Source organism: Schistocerca gregaria, chromosome 5 (assembly GCF_023897955.1).
Source record: "Schistocerca gregaria isolate iqSchGreg1 chromosome 5, iqSchGreg1.2, whole genome shotgun sequence".
Taxonomy (NCBI): domain Eukaryota; kingdom Metazoa; phylum Arthropoda; class Insecta; order Orthoptera; family Acrididae; genus Schistocerca; species Schistocerca gregaria.
The window spans coordinates 591217878-591233589 of record NC_064924.1 but is presented as its reverse complement, the minus strand read 5'-3'; the positions used below and the strand labels follow the sequence as shown (position 1 = coordinate 591233589).

Here is a 15712-nt window from a genome sequence, read left to right as displayed (position 1 = left end):
TTGCTATGTAGAAACTGCCCACGACCTGCTCTCATAGACCAACGTTCCCGATATCTCTATCGAACTTTCACGATACTTCTCTGCATAGTTTCCGGGACAAGCAATCCTGATGAGAAGGATTTATCGGAGAAGAAGTGTACGCACCAGCTAGGGGTTTGTTTCCAGAATGACATTTCACTCTGATCCAGAGTGTGCACTGATCTTGAATTCCTCTCATACTTTCGTACGAGTAGAATGGTCGAGAGTCAGAAAAATACTTCCTTTAAAAAACACTGACACCTTTATTGAAACTCTAACGTGTTAAAACGAAACGACCAAGAAAGATAAAAGTGAACACATGAATCACACGCAGTTTATAACACCTCTCAGTTAACGAGTATTGGGCTCTGATTTAAATATATGGCAGAAAGAGTCAGACTACAGGACTTGTGAAACGAAGCCTGTCATCCAGGACTGCGTGTCACAAAGGGCGCAGATTTACCAAGAGATGGCGAAACTCACAGGCATCTATTGTCTATTAAGGCCTAAGTGCTGTAGTGTGCGACAACCTACGTCATACGGAAACCCTATAGAATCCGTTTGTGGCCGAGGAGATGTAGCAGTGTTAAATATGGCGGACCTAATATCGGCAATAAAAGGGAACATTTATGAAAAGTGCTTCATTCTGTAGTAATGCAGGGAATCAAGCAACAGTAATTTTAATCTGCCACTCTTCATAAACTTTCATGGTGATCCCAATAAAACTTATATATTGGTCATACATATTATAGTTTAACATATACTGCTAAGGAGAAGATAACAAGTTTTGTAACAGACCTGAATACTAAAATCTGAACGCTTTGGTCGATCTCAACGATCAACATTTCATGTAGAAGCCCCTCCTTAAAATGGCAGGTTTCATAAAATTCAACTCTGAAACTACATTTGTTTAAAACGTATAGTGAATTTAAATTATCATTATTTTCAGTTAAGCATCAGATCGTCGTTTCCTCCACACAAAACACAACGAACGATGACGGCATGACGCTTTATTGAATCATTAGGTAATAGAATATCTGTCGTTAGGTTTAGTGCATAATACTTACCTTTGTTCTTTATTTATTTATCACAAAGCACTTTGGTGCAAGGCTACTGGCCTGTGACATTCGAAGCTAAGAAGGAAATGATATTGGTTTTATATAAAAGAATTTAACGTTTATTATGTAATTGATATTATTGTTACTTAATTTAGGACATGAAAGTGGTTAAACTTTGATTATTTAAATATGTTAAAATGTAAAATAACCTAGAATAAGCTGTAGCCAATCAATTGGACGCCATCCGGAAAGAAAACTGCACTAGTCAGTTGAGCGAAGATGCTCAGCTCGCGGGTAGCGCGGCCGGGAATGGTCAGACGGCCAGTGCTGGAGGAGGCTCGAAAGCGGACGGTCGGTCCTTCGGTTTGTAGAAAGTGAAACCAATTAGAAAATATCGCGTTGTGTGGTATCGCGGGACTTAGTCTCTGAGTGGTGAGCAGCCGCGCGCCTGGTGTGAACTCAAACATTTCGTGTAGTTAAGGAGGCAGAGTATTGGACTTCTGTTTAGCGATGAGATTGTGAATGATCAAACTGTGTCAAATAGATATGCACTCGACTGTCACAGTAACTGTAAATACTACCATTTTCGCTATTAGTTTGCTTTCTGAATAAACATTATACCAACCAAATCGCAACTGTGTGGCCTACGTTATTTATGGGTAGTTAATGTAATTCCCGATATTATTATTACTGTTGTTGTATGTTACATTAACTTTGTATTTCTCAAATTTGCCATCAGCCAGACAATTTAACCAAAGGGCCACAAGTGTCTGGTTTAGGGCGCGTAATGTGACACGTGCGGTTCACCCCTAGACGAGTTTGAGCCAAGACATTTAGAGGAAGAAGAACACCATGTGAGCCCGAACATCTTTGGGATGTTAGCGCGTACACCTAACAGCAACAAGGCAGTATGACAAATTACAAAGTTTTCAAAACTACTGATTAAGAGTGCCCGATAAAAAGTGAGGCTCCATGCACTCCAGTCAAAGTCACCATTAAGTCGTGGCATGGGCTCAAAGTAGGATGACGTATGATGGTACGTAATATTTCTTCGTGACATATGTGTACTAGATCAGCAAGCAACAAAAGTTTTTATGCCAGTAGGGGATTGGAGAAGTGCCAGACTAATGGTAGTCTGTACATGTTCAATGGGTTACTCGTCGAAACCATAGTTTTGGAGATTGTGCTGAAGTTATAAAAACGTTTCAGATACTTTTAGCACTATGGTTAGTTCATTTGTTGCTTAACTTACCGTCATATCCTCCAGTTGTTTATAATCATATTGTAAGTATAATTAATGATTTAAACTTAGTTTTCCCTTAGTTTGTTAAGGTGATCGGCGTTAATGTTAAACAATACGATGTATTCAGAAGAAAGATAGTTCAAGTGCGTTCCATTATATTGAACATCTCGAGATGAACATATGACGTACACAGAGTCACAACACCTGCTCCGCTTACTGCCATCGCCAACCATCGTGGTACAAATGGTCTAAAGATTGTGACATTTTGACCAAAACTGGAAACCACAGCAAATAAATATGTTATTGCGGTAGAGACTGTTTTCAATCCATTTTACGGTGTTTTAGCCAGACTGTTGTTTTCATCAACGAAAAATGTTGTCTGATATTATTTCGTTTTTAAAGTTCTCCTACAGAAACGCATTTCAAACTCTTTTAATTTCCTCTTCCGAGGATTTGCGATAGCGACGTGTCAATTCTATAAAATCTTGTTCTTCAGACCTACCTTTTCAGGACGTTTTCTTCAGTGTCGTACCATTATTACTTGATACAAGTACAGGTCTGTTACGGAAGAAATATTTCTTCACCTATACCGGTAGGCTCCAGATATATTCCTTGAATAAATTTTATAAAGTAACATATACAAAATTCATTACCTTGTGGAGAGCAGTAGCTTGTGAAGAGGAAACGGCTGCCTTCCTTTAGGAAACACTAACGTTTGTTCAGTGTTCAGCTCAATAAAAGATATATGTGAACAGATATCTTGCATTACCAGTTTCGATGGGCATCTCTCTGTCTACCTTTACGTACACCCGGAACTGTGAGACCTGGCAGGTCGCTCAGTGGTTAGGTCGTTAAACTCACATTCAGGGAGTACGATCGTTCAAAAATGCATCCAGACATTCCGATTTAGGTTTCCCGTGATTTCCCTCAATCGCTTTAGGAAAATGCTCAATACGAGCTTGTGCAAAGTCGCTAATGACCATGCTGTCATCGAAACGTTAAACCCTAAACTCTTCCTCCTTCTCCTCGAGCGAGAGAGAGAGAGAGAGAGAGAGAGATATGAGGGTGGGGGGATGGGGGGGAGGCAGGACTGTGAGAATCAACCCGTTCAGTCAGCCACGAGACAATCTAGACATAACTGTGTATACTAACAACACTGGCGAACATAATACTGAAGTTATTGGAAACGGGAACTAAGGTATTCCATTACAATCTCAAAGTCGCTACTGTGTACATTAGGTGAACATTAGCATTGCCTCTACTGTGCTTGCTTTTATAGATGTGTGTCGTACTAAAGTTTCCACAGCCTTGCTACACATATATCTTGATATAATGATTAAAGCAAAAATGTATGATGAACCACCCCCAAAAGACTTTTAATTTTTTTCTGACCCTTCTCTGTTCGCAGGACTGGACGCTGCAGATCAAATATGTGCAGCAGCGCGATGCTGGTCTGTACGAATGCCAAGTGTCGTCACATCCGCCCACGTCTATCTTCATCGACCTCAGAGTAGTGGGTAGGTGTCTGCATTTTTAGAAACGTGGAAGAAGTAATTAAGCTGTCAGATTCGTCTTACCTGACAGGAAAAATCTATACCCACCTTTTACAGTATACTGAGTGTGTGACACTACTATGGACATCTATGATCCATTAGCATAGTATCGTGGTTTAGCTACTTTGAAGCATGTCGGAAACATACACAGATCTTAAATCTTTTTGGAAAATTAACCACTTCCTGATTTACAGTTAATATAACCAAAGAACTATGTGAGATTGGTATGGCGTCTGTTCCTTCAGAGATATCCGAAAGAACGGACGCCATACACATATAATTACAGCGATCACAAGCCAAGGATCATTTCTGTGCGGATGTACATATTCGCTCGAACTCATGCGGGAATAGGCCTTGCCTCGAGCATTGAGATTAATGGGCATGGAGCACTACATTCGTAGTTTGCAGAGTAAGCTGAGAATGTGGATCTGTTTTGGGGCTTGTATGAGATACGTCCGCGCAGCCGCTCTGATTCCTGTGTCCACAGTGGCTCAGGATTTAAGGCGCCTGCCTAATATACAAGAGATCCCGGGTTCAAATCCTAGCCGTCCATACATTTTCAGCTCTCCCCCTTGCTTTCTTTCAACGTGCCGCACACAGCTGATTTATAAATAATTGAAATTCCATTCTTCGCTTTTGTCAAGTTCCAGCAAGGTGTCTGTTCTTTCGGACATAAACGTACTGGAAAGAAGAGTTGAGTCTCTTATCGCTGTAGCCGAGCGGTTCTAGGCGCTTCAGTACGGAACAGCGCTGCTGCTACGGTCGCAAATTCGAATCCTGCCTCTGGTATGGATGTGTGTGATGTCCTTAGGTTAGTCAGGTTAAGTAGTTCTAGGTCTAAGGGAGTGATGGCGTCAGATGTTAAGTCCCATAGTGCTTAGAGCCATTTTTCCCAGTTTTATGACAGCACTGTAATCTCATTCCTATTATATCTTAACTCTTATTTGTATCAACTTTATTTCGTTTACCCTTAACCTCCTTTCTCTGTCGAGTAGATTCTTCATCCCATTCATTAGCTTCTGTAATCCTCTGGGAATGCTGTGGGAATAGTATTATCGTCATATTTCTTGTCACTGATATCCTTCCTTCCGAAATTTATTTCTACTTCTGAACTTCTGAGACACAAAGATTGTGCAGTAAATACTTCACCGCTGCAAGTATCCTTTGTAATTCAAACATTTTCCTCCTGCTCTTCGATTCTTGTTACTCCCTTTTCTTGCACTTATTATTCGGTGTGTCGAAGGAGGACTGCTCAGTATTCAGGAATATGTAATTCAAACATTTTCCTCCTGCCCTTCGATTCTTGTTACTCCCTTTTCTTGCACTTATTATACGGTGTGCCTAAGGAGGACTGCTCAGTATTCAGGAATATGACAGGAACGATCGTTCAGAACAAAATGATCTAGTAAACACGAATATATTAAGAACTATGGGCAATTGCTTGGTGAAAGTGATGTGTTTCATAGTGGCAAACACGAACTAGTGCATTAGCTCTTAATTAATGCACTTTGGAGTCGATGTTAACTAGACACATTTTTTATCGTATTGGTCCATGCTCCTATCTCGCAATATGTGGAAAGCGCTTTGTTTCACAGTATCGAAAATGAAGAAGTGTTCACAGCTCTTAAGGTATGCGTTCTGGATTCCATATTACTAGCTATTCTTGCTTCGACTGAACGTTACAGTCATCACCCAATACTGACTAATCCTCCTAGGACACCCTGTATGGAATCGTATATCCCTATAGCGACTGACTAATTTTGTTAGAAATAAAAACTAATTCTTCCGTCACACAAAACTGCAAGACCCCCTCCCCATCTGCCCCCATTAAAAAGCCCCCCACTTCCTTCTACACTGCACAGCTCGCCCATCAGAGTTTGTAGTCCTCCCTTGGGTGTGTGTAATTGTACTTTGCACAAGTTAGTTACATAGTGCGTACGTTTAGGCACTGATAACCTAGCAGTTTGATCCCATAAGACCTTAACACAGATTTCCAATTTTTCGTTATACAGTGTCCTAACTTCGCCTCTCCTTATTCCTTCGACACCTGCAATGAACCACACCCCATCTACACCTCCAAATACAAAGCCGAACACCCTCCCACCGAAACTGAGCTTACTGTCTCAGTTCGCCCTACTGACCACCCCATCCACCCCAACAATTCAATTCGCCCTCCCCCTATGGTGGAGGACATCAACCAGTTCCTGACCATCGTCCAGAAAACATCCAGCCATTCCAATGCCCACACACTGTCCATCAGGTTTCTCTTGCTGCATGCTCCATTTTCCATTTGATTACTTACTCTGCTTACTCCCATAACCTAGACACTGTCGTTTAAGCCCCTTTCTCCTCCCCCATTGCTTTCCTCCCCTCCCACCTACTTTTGCATCAACAGTTGTGTCTCCTCTACCTAAACAGTCGGTCTCTCCCTGCCAACAAATACCTCTTAATGCATATCTCTCACAGCACTAGGTCAACACCTTCATCCTTAATGAAACCTTCCTCCGTCCTCACCATGTTGTTCAAACCTTTCTCTATATTCTTCACCGCACCAACAATCATCTACGCCTCACCTGAGGTGGAGTCCCTATTGGTCACCTCTAGCATCTCCCTGTCTGGCCAAAACTGCTGTTCCATGACCCAACTAAACACCTCCTCCTCAGCCTCTATTTCCCTCCCACATCATCACCTATGCCACTATATCGGTTGCACAGCTCCATTACCCTATGACTTCATTTCCTATGTTGACCATACCTTCTCCACCTATGTCATTGCTGCTGACCTCAACATCCACTGTGGTGACCCTGCCATTCTTTAGTGATGGCATCAGTTCCCTTACATCCTGCATGGTGACCTTTTTCTTCTCTCACAACACACACATCCTGAAAGCAACTCCACCACAGAAGTTATCCTTGCTTCCCCCAAACCTCCTTGGTCGTATCGGTGCAAATGTCATTGGTCTCATTGGTAGTGACCAACTCCCCATCCTTTTCACCATCTCCTCTGCCTGCGGCTCCCCAGGACCCCACCCCCCCCCCCCCCCCACCCTGCTGCACCTCTGAAGTGCATCCATGACTACCACTGTGCCAACTGGGATACCTACCGGGAACCCATTGCCTCATAGCTCGTAAACAACTGCCTTACCTTTCTGGATCCAATTGACATCAGTCATGTCTCTTACTTCCTATAACAAATCATCACTGATGCTGTGGAGGCCCTTGTTCGTACAAAACTCATCTGCACTCACAACTCTACTCTTCCTCCACAGGCTGTCCTTCTTCTTTGTGAATCCAGCAGGCTCTACCACTCCTTCCTGCACACCTGTCACTGGAGAAATACACTCCTACACCACAAGCTATTACAGCGACATTCCCGTCACCAGTCCTGACATCACACTCGTCCTCCACTCCAAATGATCTTGATGATGTCAAGCAATCCCTCCTATCCATCTTAGCTGCCCTTGCTACCCTGTACAGCACCCTCCTCTCCACTGGCTTTTACCCTGACCTGTGGAAGACTTCTTGTGTCCTGCTCTTCCCGAAAACCAACAAACCCCCCCTCTGACACCCCTTCGTATCATCCTGTCTGCCTCACCTACCTTGTTCTGTAATGTCTTCCACTCCATCCTCTCCCACCACATTCATCACCACCTTAATGAACACTACCTATTTCCCCTCACCCTGTGTGGCTTGCATCCCTCCAAATCTTCAACCTTACCAATCTCCTTTCCCTCCAACTTAACTCCCATCGCTCCACCATCTTTGTTTCCCTCAATCTCAGAATGCCTACGACCATCTCTGGCATCCCAGGCCTCTCTTCAAACTCCAGACCTATGCTCTCCCCATCAAATTTGTCCATCTCATTGCTTCCTTCCTCTCCAATCATGTCTCTTATGGCACTATCCACAGTTGTACCTCCCGCATTTGCTATCGCACCATCAGTGTGCCCCAAGGCTCCACCCTTACCCCTCTCATCTATGTCTTGCATACTACCGATATGCTCATACCTCCCCTCCCTTTTCATCTCCTCCAGTTTGCTGATGGCACCACCTTCCTGTCGCTTCATATAACTTCCAAAGGTCCCAACATGCCCTCCAAACCTTTCCTGACCAGTTCACCACTTGGTGCTACCAGTGGTTCCTTTGTACCAACCCCTCAAAGACCCAGGCAATCATCATAGGCTGCACGACCGGCTCCTTCCAACTCCAAGATTTCTACCAAACCATTTATAGCCATCCTAACCGCTTCACGCCTACCCTAACATAACTTTGCTTCATGGTTGACTGTCACTTCACCTCAACTCCCCATATCCTCATGATCCAACACAAAGCCAACAATACAATCCACCTCCTGATACTCTTGTCAGGCATTTTTTTACCATCCTTCACACCTATAAATCCATGATCCACCACATCGTTTGTTTATTCAGCGTCACTTATTCAACGTCACCTTATCCCCATTCCGCGTCTTTTCCTTTTCCTTAAACACATCCACACCCTGTTCATCACCCACAGACTCCATCCCTCCCCCTACCCCCTGGCCCTCTCTCCTCCAATACAATCTCCAGCCCCTACCACTGTTGTATGATGAGCTTCGCCCTGACATCTACCCCTCCTACTGTCTCTAACCCCAGCTGCCCCCCACTCCTCAGGGTTCCATCTCCCCTCCCCTGCCCTTCTCCTGAGTCGGTTTCCTCCCTCCTACAACCCCTCCCTCTCCTGTGCCCCTTTCTGTGTCTCTGTGCCCCCTCCTGCCTCATCTTTCTCTTTGTCTCCTGCCCTTCCTGTCTCCTGCCTCTTGGATACCCCCTGCCCCCTTTTTCTTCTTCCTCTCACCCCTCATGCCCCCCACATCTTCCTCCCCTCTTTTTCCTACCCTACGGCCTCCCACCCCTCGGCAGGTCCCTACCAGCAGTTTTAATTCATCAAATTTGTCCGATCATTTACAATCATTTTTAAGTGTCTCTCGCTATGTGTGTTTTTATACTGTGGCCGAATTTTACTAGTATTTGAGTTCAGTTTCACTTAAGTGCCCCACATATTGCCAGCTGTGATCTCTTAACTTCATGTCGACTTTTTAACAGTCCTCCATTGAATGCCTCGTTTTAATATATATTTTAACTCCTACTACCCAAATATACTGTGTTTTTTATGTCCCCCATTTTCGCATTTTTATGTATGAGTCCCCCTTTCTAGGAAAAACTGATTTACAATTTCGTAGTCGATCCTGATTCGACAGTATGGCCTTTTTGCTCTCTATGCAGCATAATTATTATGTACGAACATGAAAAACTACTGTGAACACTTGTTGAAGGTTTGGGTTGAGACCAAGCACCACTCTGTCCCTTCCACTCTTGCAGAGGCGAGAGCGGAGATCGCGGGGCCGTCGGAGAAGTACCTGAAGCTGGGCAGCGCGCTGCGATTGGTGTGCACGGTCCGGCAGAGCACGGAGCCGCCCGTCTACGTCTTCTGGTACCATAACAACCGCATGGTCAACTACGACGCCGACCGCGGCATCAACGTCACCACCGACCGACCAGCCAAGTCGAGCACCCTGCTGGTGCCCAGCGCCGCGCGCGAGCACTCTGGGAACTACTCGTGCGTGCCCAACGACGCGCAGCCGGCCAGCACCTACGTCCACATACTCAACGGTGAGCCCCGCAGCGTTTGACAACGCCACACATTTCTTCCATTTTCTATGTATGTGCCTAAACTACTCAAGAGTTTTTTTTTGTCATCAGTCTACTGACTGGTTTGATGCGGCCCGCCACGAATTCCTTTCCTGTGCTAACCTCTTCATCTCAGAGTAGCACTGGCAACCTACGTCCTCAATTATTTGCTTGACGTATTCCAATCTCTGTCTTCCTCTACAGTTTTTGCCCTCTACAGCTCCCTCTAGTACCATGGAAGTCATTCCCTCATGTCTAAGCAGATGTCCTGTCATCCTGTCCCTTCTCCTTATCAGTGTTTTCCACATATTCCTTTCCTCTCCGATTCTGCGTAGAACCTCCTCATTCCTTACCTTATCAGTCCACCTGATTTTCAACATTCGTCTATAGCACCAAATCTCAAATGCTTCGATTCTCTTCTGTTCCGGTTTTCCCACAGTCCATGTTGCACTACCATACAATGCTGTACTCCAGACGTACATCCGCAGAAATATCTTCCTCAAATTAAGGACGGTATTTGATATTAGTAGACTTCTCTTGGCCAGAAATGCCTTTTTTGCCATTGCGAGTCTGCTTTTGATGTCCTCCTTCCTCCGTCCGTCATTGGTTATTTTACTGCCTAGGAGGCAGAATTCCTTAACATCATTGACTTCGTGACCATCAATCCTGATGTTAAGTTTCTCGCTGTTCTCATTTCTACAACTTCTCATCACCTTCGTCTTTCTCCGATTTACTCTCAAACCATACTGTGTACTCATTAGACTGTTCATTCCGTTCAGCAGATCATTTAATTCTTCTTCACTTTCACTCAGGATAGCAATGTCATCAGCGAATCGCGTCATTGATATCCTTTCACCTTGTATATTAATTCCACTCCTGAACCTTTCTTTTATTTCCCTCATAACTTCCTCGAGGTACAGATTGAAGAGTAGGGGCGAAAGGCTACAGCCTTGTCTTACTCCCTTCTTAATACGAGCACTTCGTTCTTGATTGTCCACTCCTATTATTCCCTCTTGGTTGTAGTTAATATTGTATATGACCGTCTCTCCCTATAGCTTACCCCAACATTTGTAGAATCTTGAACAGCTTGCACCATTTTATATTGTCGAGCGCTTTTTCCACGTTGACAAATCCTATGAAAGTGTCTTTAGCCTTGCTTTCATTATTATCCGTAACGTCAGAATTGCCTCTCCCGTGCCTTTACTTTTCCTAAAGCCAAACTGATCGTCACCTAGCACATTCTCAATTTTCGTTTCCATTCTTCTGTATATTATTCTAGTAAGCAGCTTCGATGTATGTGCTGTTAACCTTATTGTGCGATAATTCTCGCACTTGTCAGCTCTTGCCGTATTCGGAATTGTGTGGATGATGCTTTTCCGAAAGTTAGATGGTATGTCGCCAGACTCATATATTCTACACACGAACGTGAATAGTCGTATTGTTGCCACTTCCCTAATGATTTTAGAAATTTTGATGGAATGTTATCTATCCCTTCTGCCTTATATGACCGTAAGCCCTCCAAAGCTCTTTTAAATTCCGATTCTAATACTGGATCCCCTATCTCTTCTAAATCGACTCCTGTTTCTTCTTCTATCACATCAGACAAATCTTACCCCTCATAGAAACTTTAAATGTATTCTTTCCACCTATCTGCTCTCTCCTCTGCATCTAACAGTGGAATTCCCGTTGCACTTTTAATGTTACCACCGTTGCTTTTAATATCACCAAAGGTTGTTTTGACTTTCCTGTATGCTGAGTCTGTCCTTCCGACAATCATATCTTTTTCGATGTCTTCACATTTTTCCTGCAGCCATTTCGTTTTAGCTTCCCTGCACTTCCTATTTATATCATTCCTCAGCGACTTGTATTTCTGTATTCCTGATTTTCCCTGGAGCATGTTTGTACTTCCTCCTTTCATCAATCACCTGAAGTATTTCTTCTGTTACCCATGGTTTCTTCGCAGCTACCTTCTTAGCACCTACGTTTTCCTTCCCAACTTCTGTGATGGCCCTCTTTAGAGATGTCCATTCCTCTTCAACTGTGCTGCCTACTGCGCTATTCCTTATTGCTGTATCTATAGCGTTAGAAAACTTCAAACGTATCTCATCATTCCTTAAAACTTCCGTATCCCACTTCTTAGGGTATTGATTCTTCCAACTACATTGTGATCTGAGTCTATATCTGCTCCTGGGTACGCCTTACAATCCAGTATCTGATTTCGGAATCTCTGTCTGACCATGATGTAATCTAATTGAAATCTTCCCGTATCTCCCAGCCTTTAGCAAGTATACCTCTTCCTCTTGTGATTCTTGAACAGGGTATTCGCTGTTACTAGCTGAAACTTGTTACAGAACTCAATTAGTCTTTCTCCTCTTTCATTCCTTGTACCAAGCCCATATTTTCCTGTAACCTTTTCTTCTACTCCTTCCCCTACAACTGCATTCCAGTCGCCCACGACTATTAGATTTTCGTCTCCCTTTACATACTGCATTACCCTTTCAATATCCTCATACACTTTTTCTATCTGTTCGTCTTCAGCTTGCGACGTCGGCATGTATACCTGAACTATCGTTGTCGGTGTTGGTCTGCTGTCGATTCTGTTTAGAACAACCCGGTCACTGAACTGTTCACAGTAACACACCCTCTCTCCTACCTTCCTATTCATAACGAATCCTACACCTGTTATACCATTTTCTGCTGCTGTTGATATTACCCGATACTCATCTGACCAGAAATCGTTGTCTTCCTTCCACTTCACTTCACTGACCTCTACTATATCTAAATTGACCCTTTGCATTTCCCTTTTCAGATTTTCTAGTTTCCCTACCACGTTCAAGCTTCTGACATTCCACGCCCCGACTCGTAGAACGTTATCCTTTCGTTGATTATTCAATCTTTTTCTCATGGTAACCTCCCCCTTGGCAGTCCCCTCCCGAAGATCCGAATGGGGGACTATTCCGGAATCTTTTGCCAATGGAAAGATCATCATGACACTTTTTCAACTACAGGCCACATGTCCTGTGGATACACGTTACGCGTCTTTCATGCAGTGGTTTCCATTGTCTTCTGCATCCTCATGTCGTTGATCATTGCTGATTCTTCCGCCTTTAAGGGCAAATTCGCACCCCTAGGACAAGAGAGTGCCCTGTACCTATATCCGCTCCTCCGCCCTCTTTGACAAGGCCGTTGGCAGAATGAGGCTGACTTCTTATGCCGGAAGTCTTCGGCCGCCAATGCAGATTATTTTATCAAATTTTAGCCTGTGGTGGGGATCGAACCCTGGACCGAAGACGTTTTTGATTATGAATCAAAATCAGCGCACACTGACTGCAGAGTGAATATCTCATTCTGGAAACATCCCTCAGGCTGTGGCTAAGCGTTGTCTCCGCAGTATCCTTTCTTCCAGCAGTGCTAGTTCTTCAAGGTTCGCAGGAGATCTTCTGTTAAGGTAGGAGACGGGGTACTGGTAGAAGTAAAACTGTGAGAACCGGGCGTGAGTCGTGCTTTTGTCGCTCAGTTGGTGGAGCACTTGCCGGTGATATGCAAAGGTCACGATTTCGAGTCTCGGTCCGGCACACAGTTTAATCTGCCAGGAAGTGTCATATACAGCACATCCGCCTGCAGGGTGAAAATCTCGTTCGGTACCGGTTACTGTTTCCATTGAGGCATGACCCCTTACCCGTGTTCGAGTGGGAGGTCGCCTTGGTTCGTGCAGACGGCGAAAAACTTCAGTGGGGCGGTGGGGGAGGGGGGGTGGAGGGGGGTGGATACGTAAGGCCTCCTAGGTTAGTGTGACAAACAGAGTCTAGGTGATTGATGTCCATGGCTGACACTGTCCGGCAGCGATATGCACTCGCTTTTCTGCGGAAACCTCTCAGCCTGCAAGATCCGGATGATCTAAGGGGGTGAGATTATTGATAGTTGGCAGCTCTTATGTTAGGTGCGTTACGGGGACCCTTAGGGACATGACCGCCAAGAAAGGTAACAAAGACAATATGCATAGCGGGAGGTATCATTCTAGACGTGGAACAGCTCCTCCCGAATGCCACGGAGAGCACAGGCTGCAGCAAACTCTTGGTGGCTGCTCACATCGGTACCAATGATGTGTGTCACTTTGGATCAGAAGAGATTCTTTCTGGTTTCGAGCGGCTACCAGTAATGGTAAGGCTGTCACCCTTACTTTCGAGATGAAAGCGGTGTCCACCATTTGCAGCATAGTCGACAGGACCTATTACAGTCCTGGGATACAGAGTCTAGTGAAGGATCTGAATCAGAGGCTCGGACGATTTTGCGACCGTCTGTGTTGTAGAATCCTTTACTTGGATCATCGGTTAGTGGAGTTTAAGATTCAGCTAAATAGGACTGGATATCATTACACGCAGGAGATGGCTACACGGATAGCAGGGGCTGTATGGCATGGACTTGGCGGTTTTTTAGTTTAGACGGTCCTGGAGAAACACATCTCAAAGGGTGCACGTCGAACGCAGGAAGAACGTAGATCTAAGAACCATCGGTATAACAGCTGTAAACTGTTATAATTGTGTAGGAAAAGTACCAGAGAGCCAAGCGCAAATAAAAAACACTGATACTCGGATTCCTAAAGTCACTAAAGCTGAAGATAAGTTCAGCTAAAATTTTTGCGAAGAACATAATTCTGTTAAAAAAACACAATTGGTGGTGGCTTTTTCTTGATGTTAGATGTAGTTTATCTTGCAAAGAAATTGCAGTAGACAGTTCCTGTGAGTTAGTATTGGTAGAGGTCATTCTTGGCAACCGGAATAAAATAGTAATAGGATACCTTTACCGACCTCCCAACTCAGATGATACAAGTGCTGAAAGATTCAAAGACAACTTGAAACTAATTTCAAACACTTAACCGTCTAATACAATTATATACGGTTATGGGTTCAATTTACCCTGGATATGTTGGCGAAAATAAATGTTTAAATCCGGAGGTAAGCGTAAAACCTCATCCGAAATTGAGCTAACGGCTCTCTGTGAAAATTATTTCTATCAGTTAATGCTTGAGCGTACTCGAATAGTAAACGGTTGACAAAACACGCTTGACCTCTTAGCAACAAACAATTATGAGCTAATAAGGAGCAACAAAACGGAGACAAGGATTAATGAAGACAGGAATATAGTAGCGAGACTAAATATTGTAACTTCCAAAAATAAACGAAACATATACTTGTTGTAAAAAGCATATAAAAATTCTCTTGACACCTTTCGGAGAGACGGTTTCCACTCCTTCCAAGTCAACAATGGAAGTGCGGACAAGAAGAGGCTTGCTTTAAAAAAACTAATATCGGCAGCAATTTAAAGATTTATACCAAATAAATTAGCTAACGATCCAGCTGAGCCCACTTGGTACAAAAAACGAGTTAGAACACTGTTGCAGAAACAATGAAAAATCACTCCAAATTGAAACGAAGGCTAAATCCCCAAGAATGGCCATCTTAGTATGCTAGTAGCAGGACACAGTGAATGCCTTCTCCGTGCGATGGCAATATAAATACAATCGTTGACAGTGCTGTTAAAGCAGAGTTACTAAACACAGAATTTCGAAATTCCTTCACCAAAGAAGACGAAGTAAACATTTCAGAATTCTAATCAAGAGCAGCTGCCAACGTAACTTAGAAGCAGATAACGTCGGAGTAGTGAAGTAACTTAATTCACTCAATAAGATCAAGTCTTCCTGTCCAGGCCGTGTACCAATTACGTTCCTCTCTGAGTATGCTGATGCAGTACTTCCGTACTTAACAACAACACACAACCGATAGCTAGACGAAAGATCCGTACCCAAAATTGCTCAGGTCACATCAACATTCAAGATTTTGAATCGGAGTAATCCACTAATATACACGCCCATATGACTAACGTCGATGTGCAGAAGGATTCTGGAACATATATAATGTTTGGACATTATGAATCATCTCGAAGAGAACAGTGCACTGAAATACAGTTAACAAGGATTAAGGAAACATCGTTCTTGTGAAACATAACTAACTCTCTACCCCCAAGTGTTGAGTACTGTCGACAAGGGATTTAAAATTTATTTCGTATTTATAGATATGAAGGCTTTTGACACTGTACCTTACAAGCTGCTTGTAATTATATTGCGTGCTTATGGAATATCGTCTCAGTTATGCACTGGATTCGTGATTTCCTGT

At 43.6% G+C, this 15712-nt stretch overlaps 1 protein-coding gene across 1 annotated transcript in view; it reads left to right on the top strand.

The window, feature by feature from the left end:
• Nucleotides 1-15712, top strand: part of LOC126272551 (zwei Ig domain protein zig-8-like) — a 196108-nt gene that overhangs the window by 116459 nt on the left and 63937 nt on the right. Inside the window, exons 3-4 of the mRNA XM_049975471.1 lie at nt 3728-3836; nt 9231-9521. Coding sequence (XP_049831428.1) covers nt 3728-3836; nt 9231-9521 — 400 coding nt within the window. The remainder of the gene's footprint in view (nt 1-3727; nt 3837-9230; nt 9522-15712) is intronic.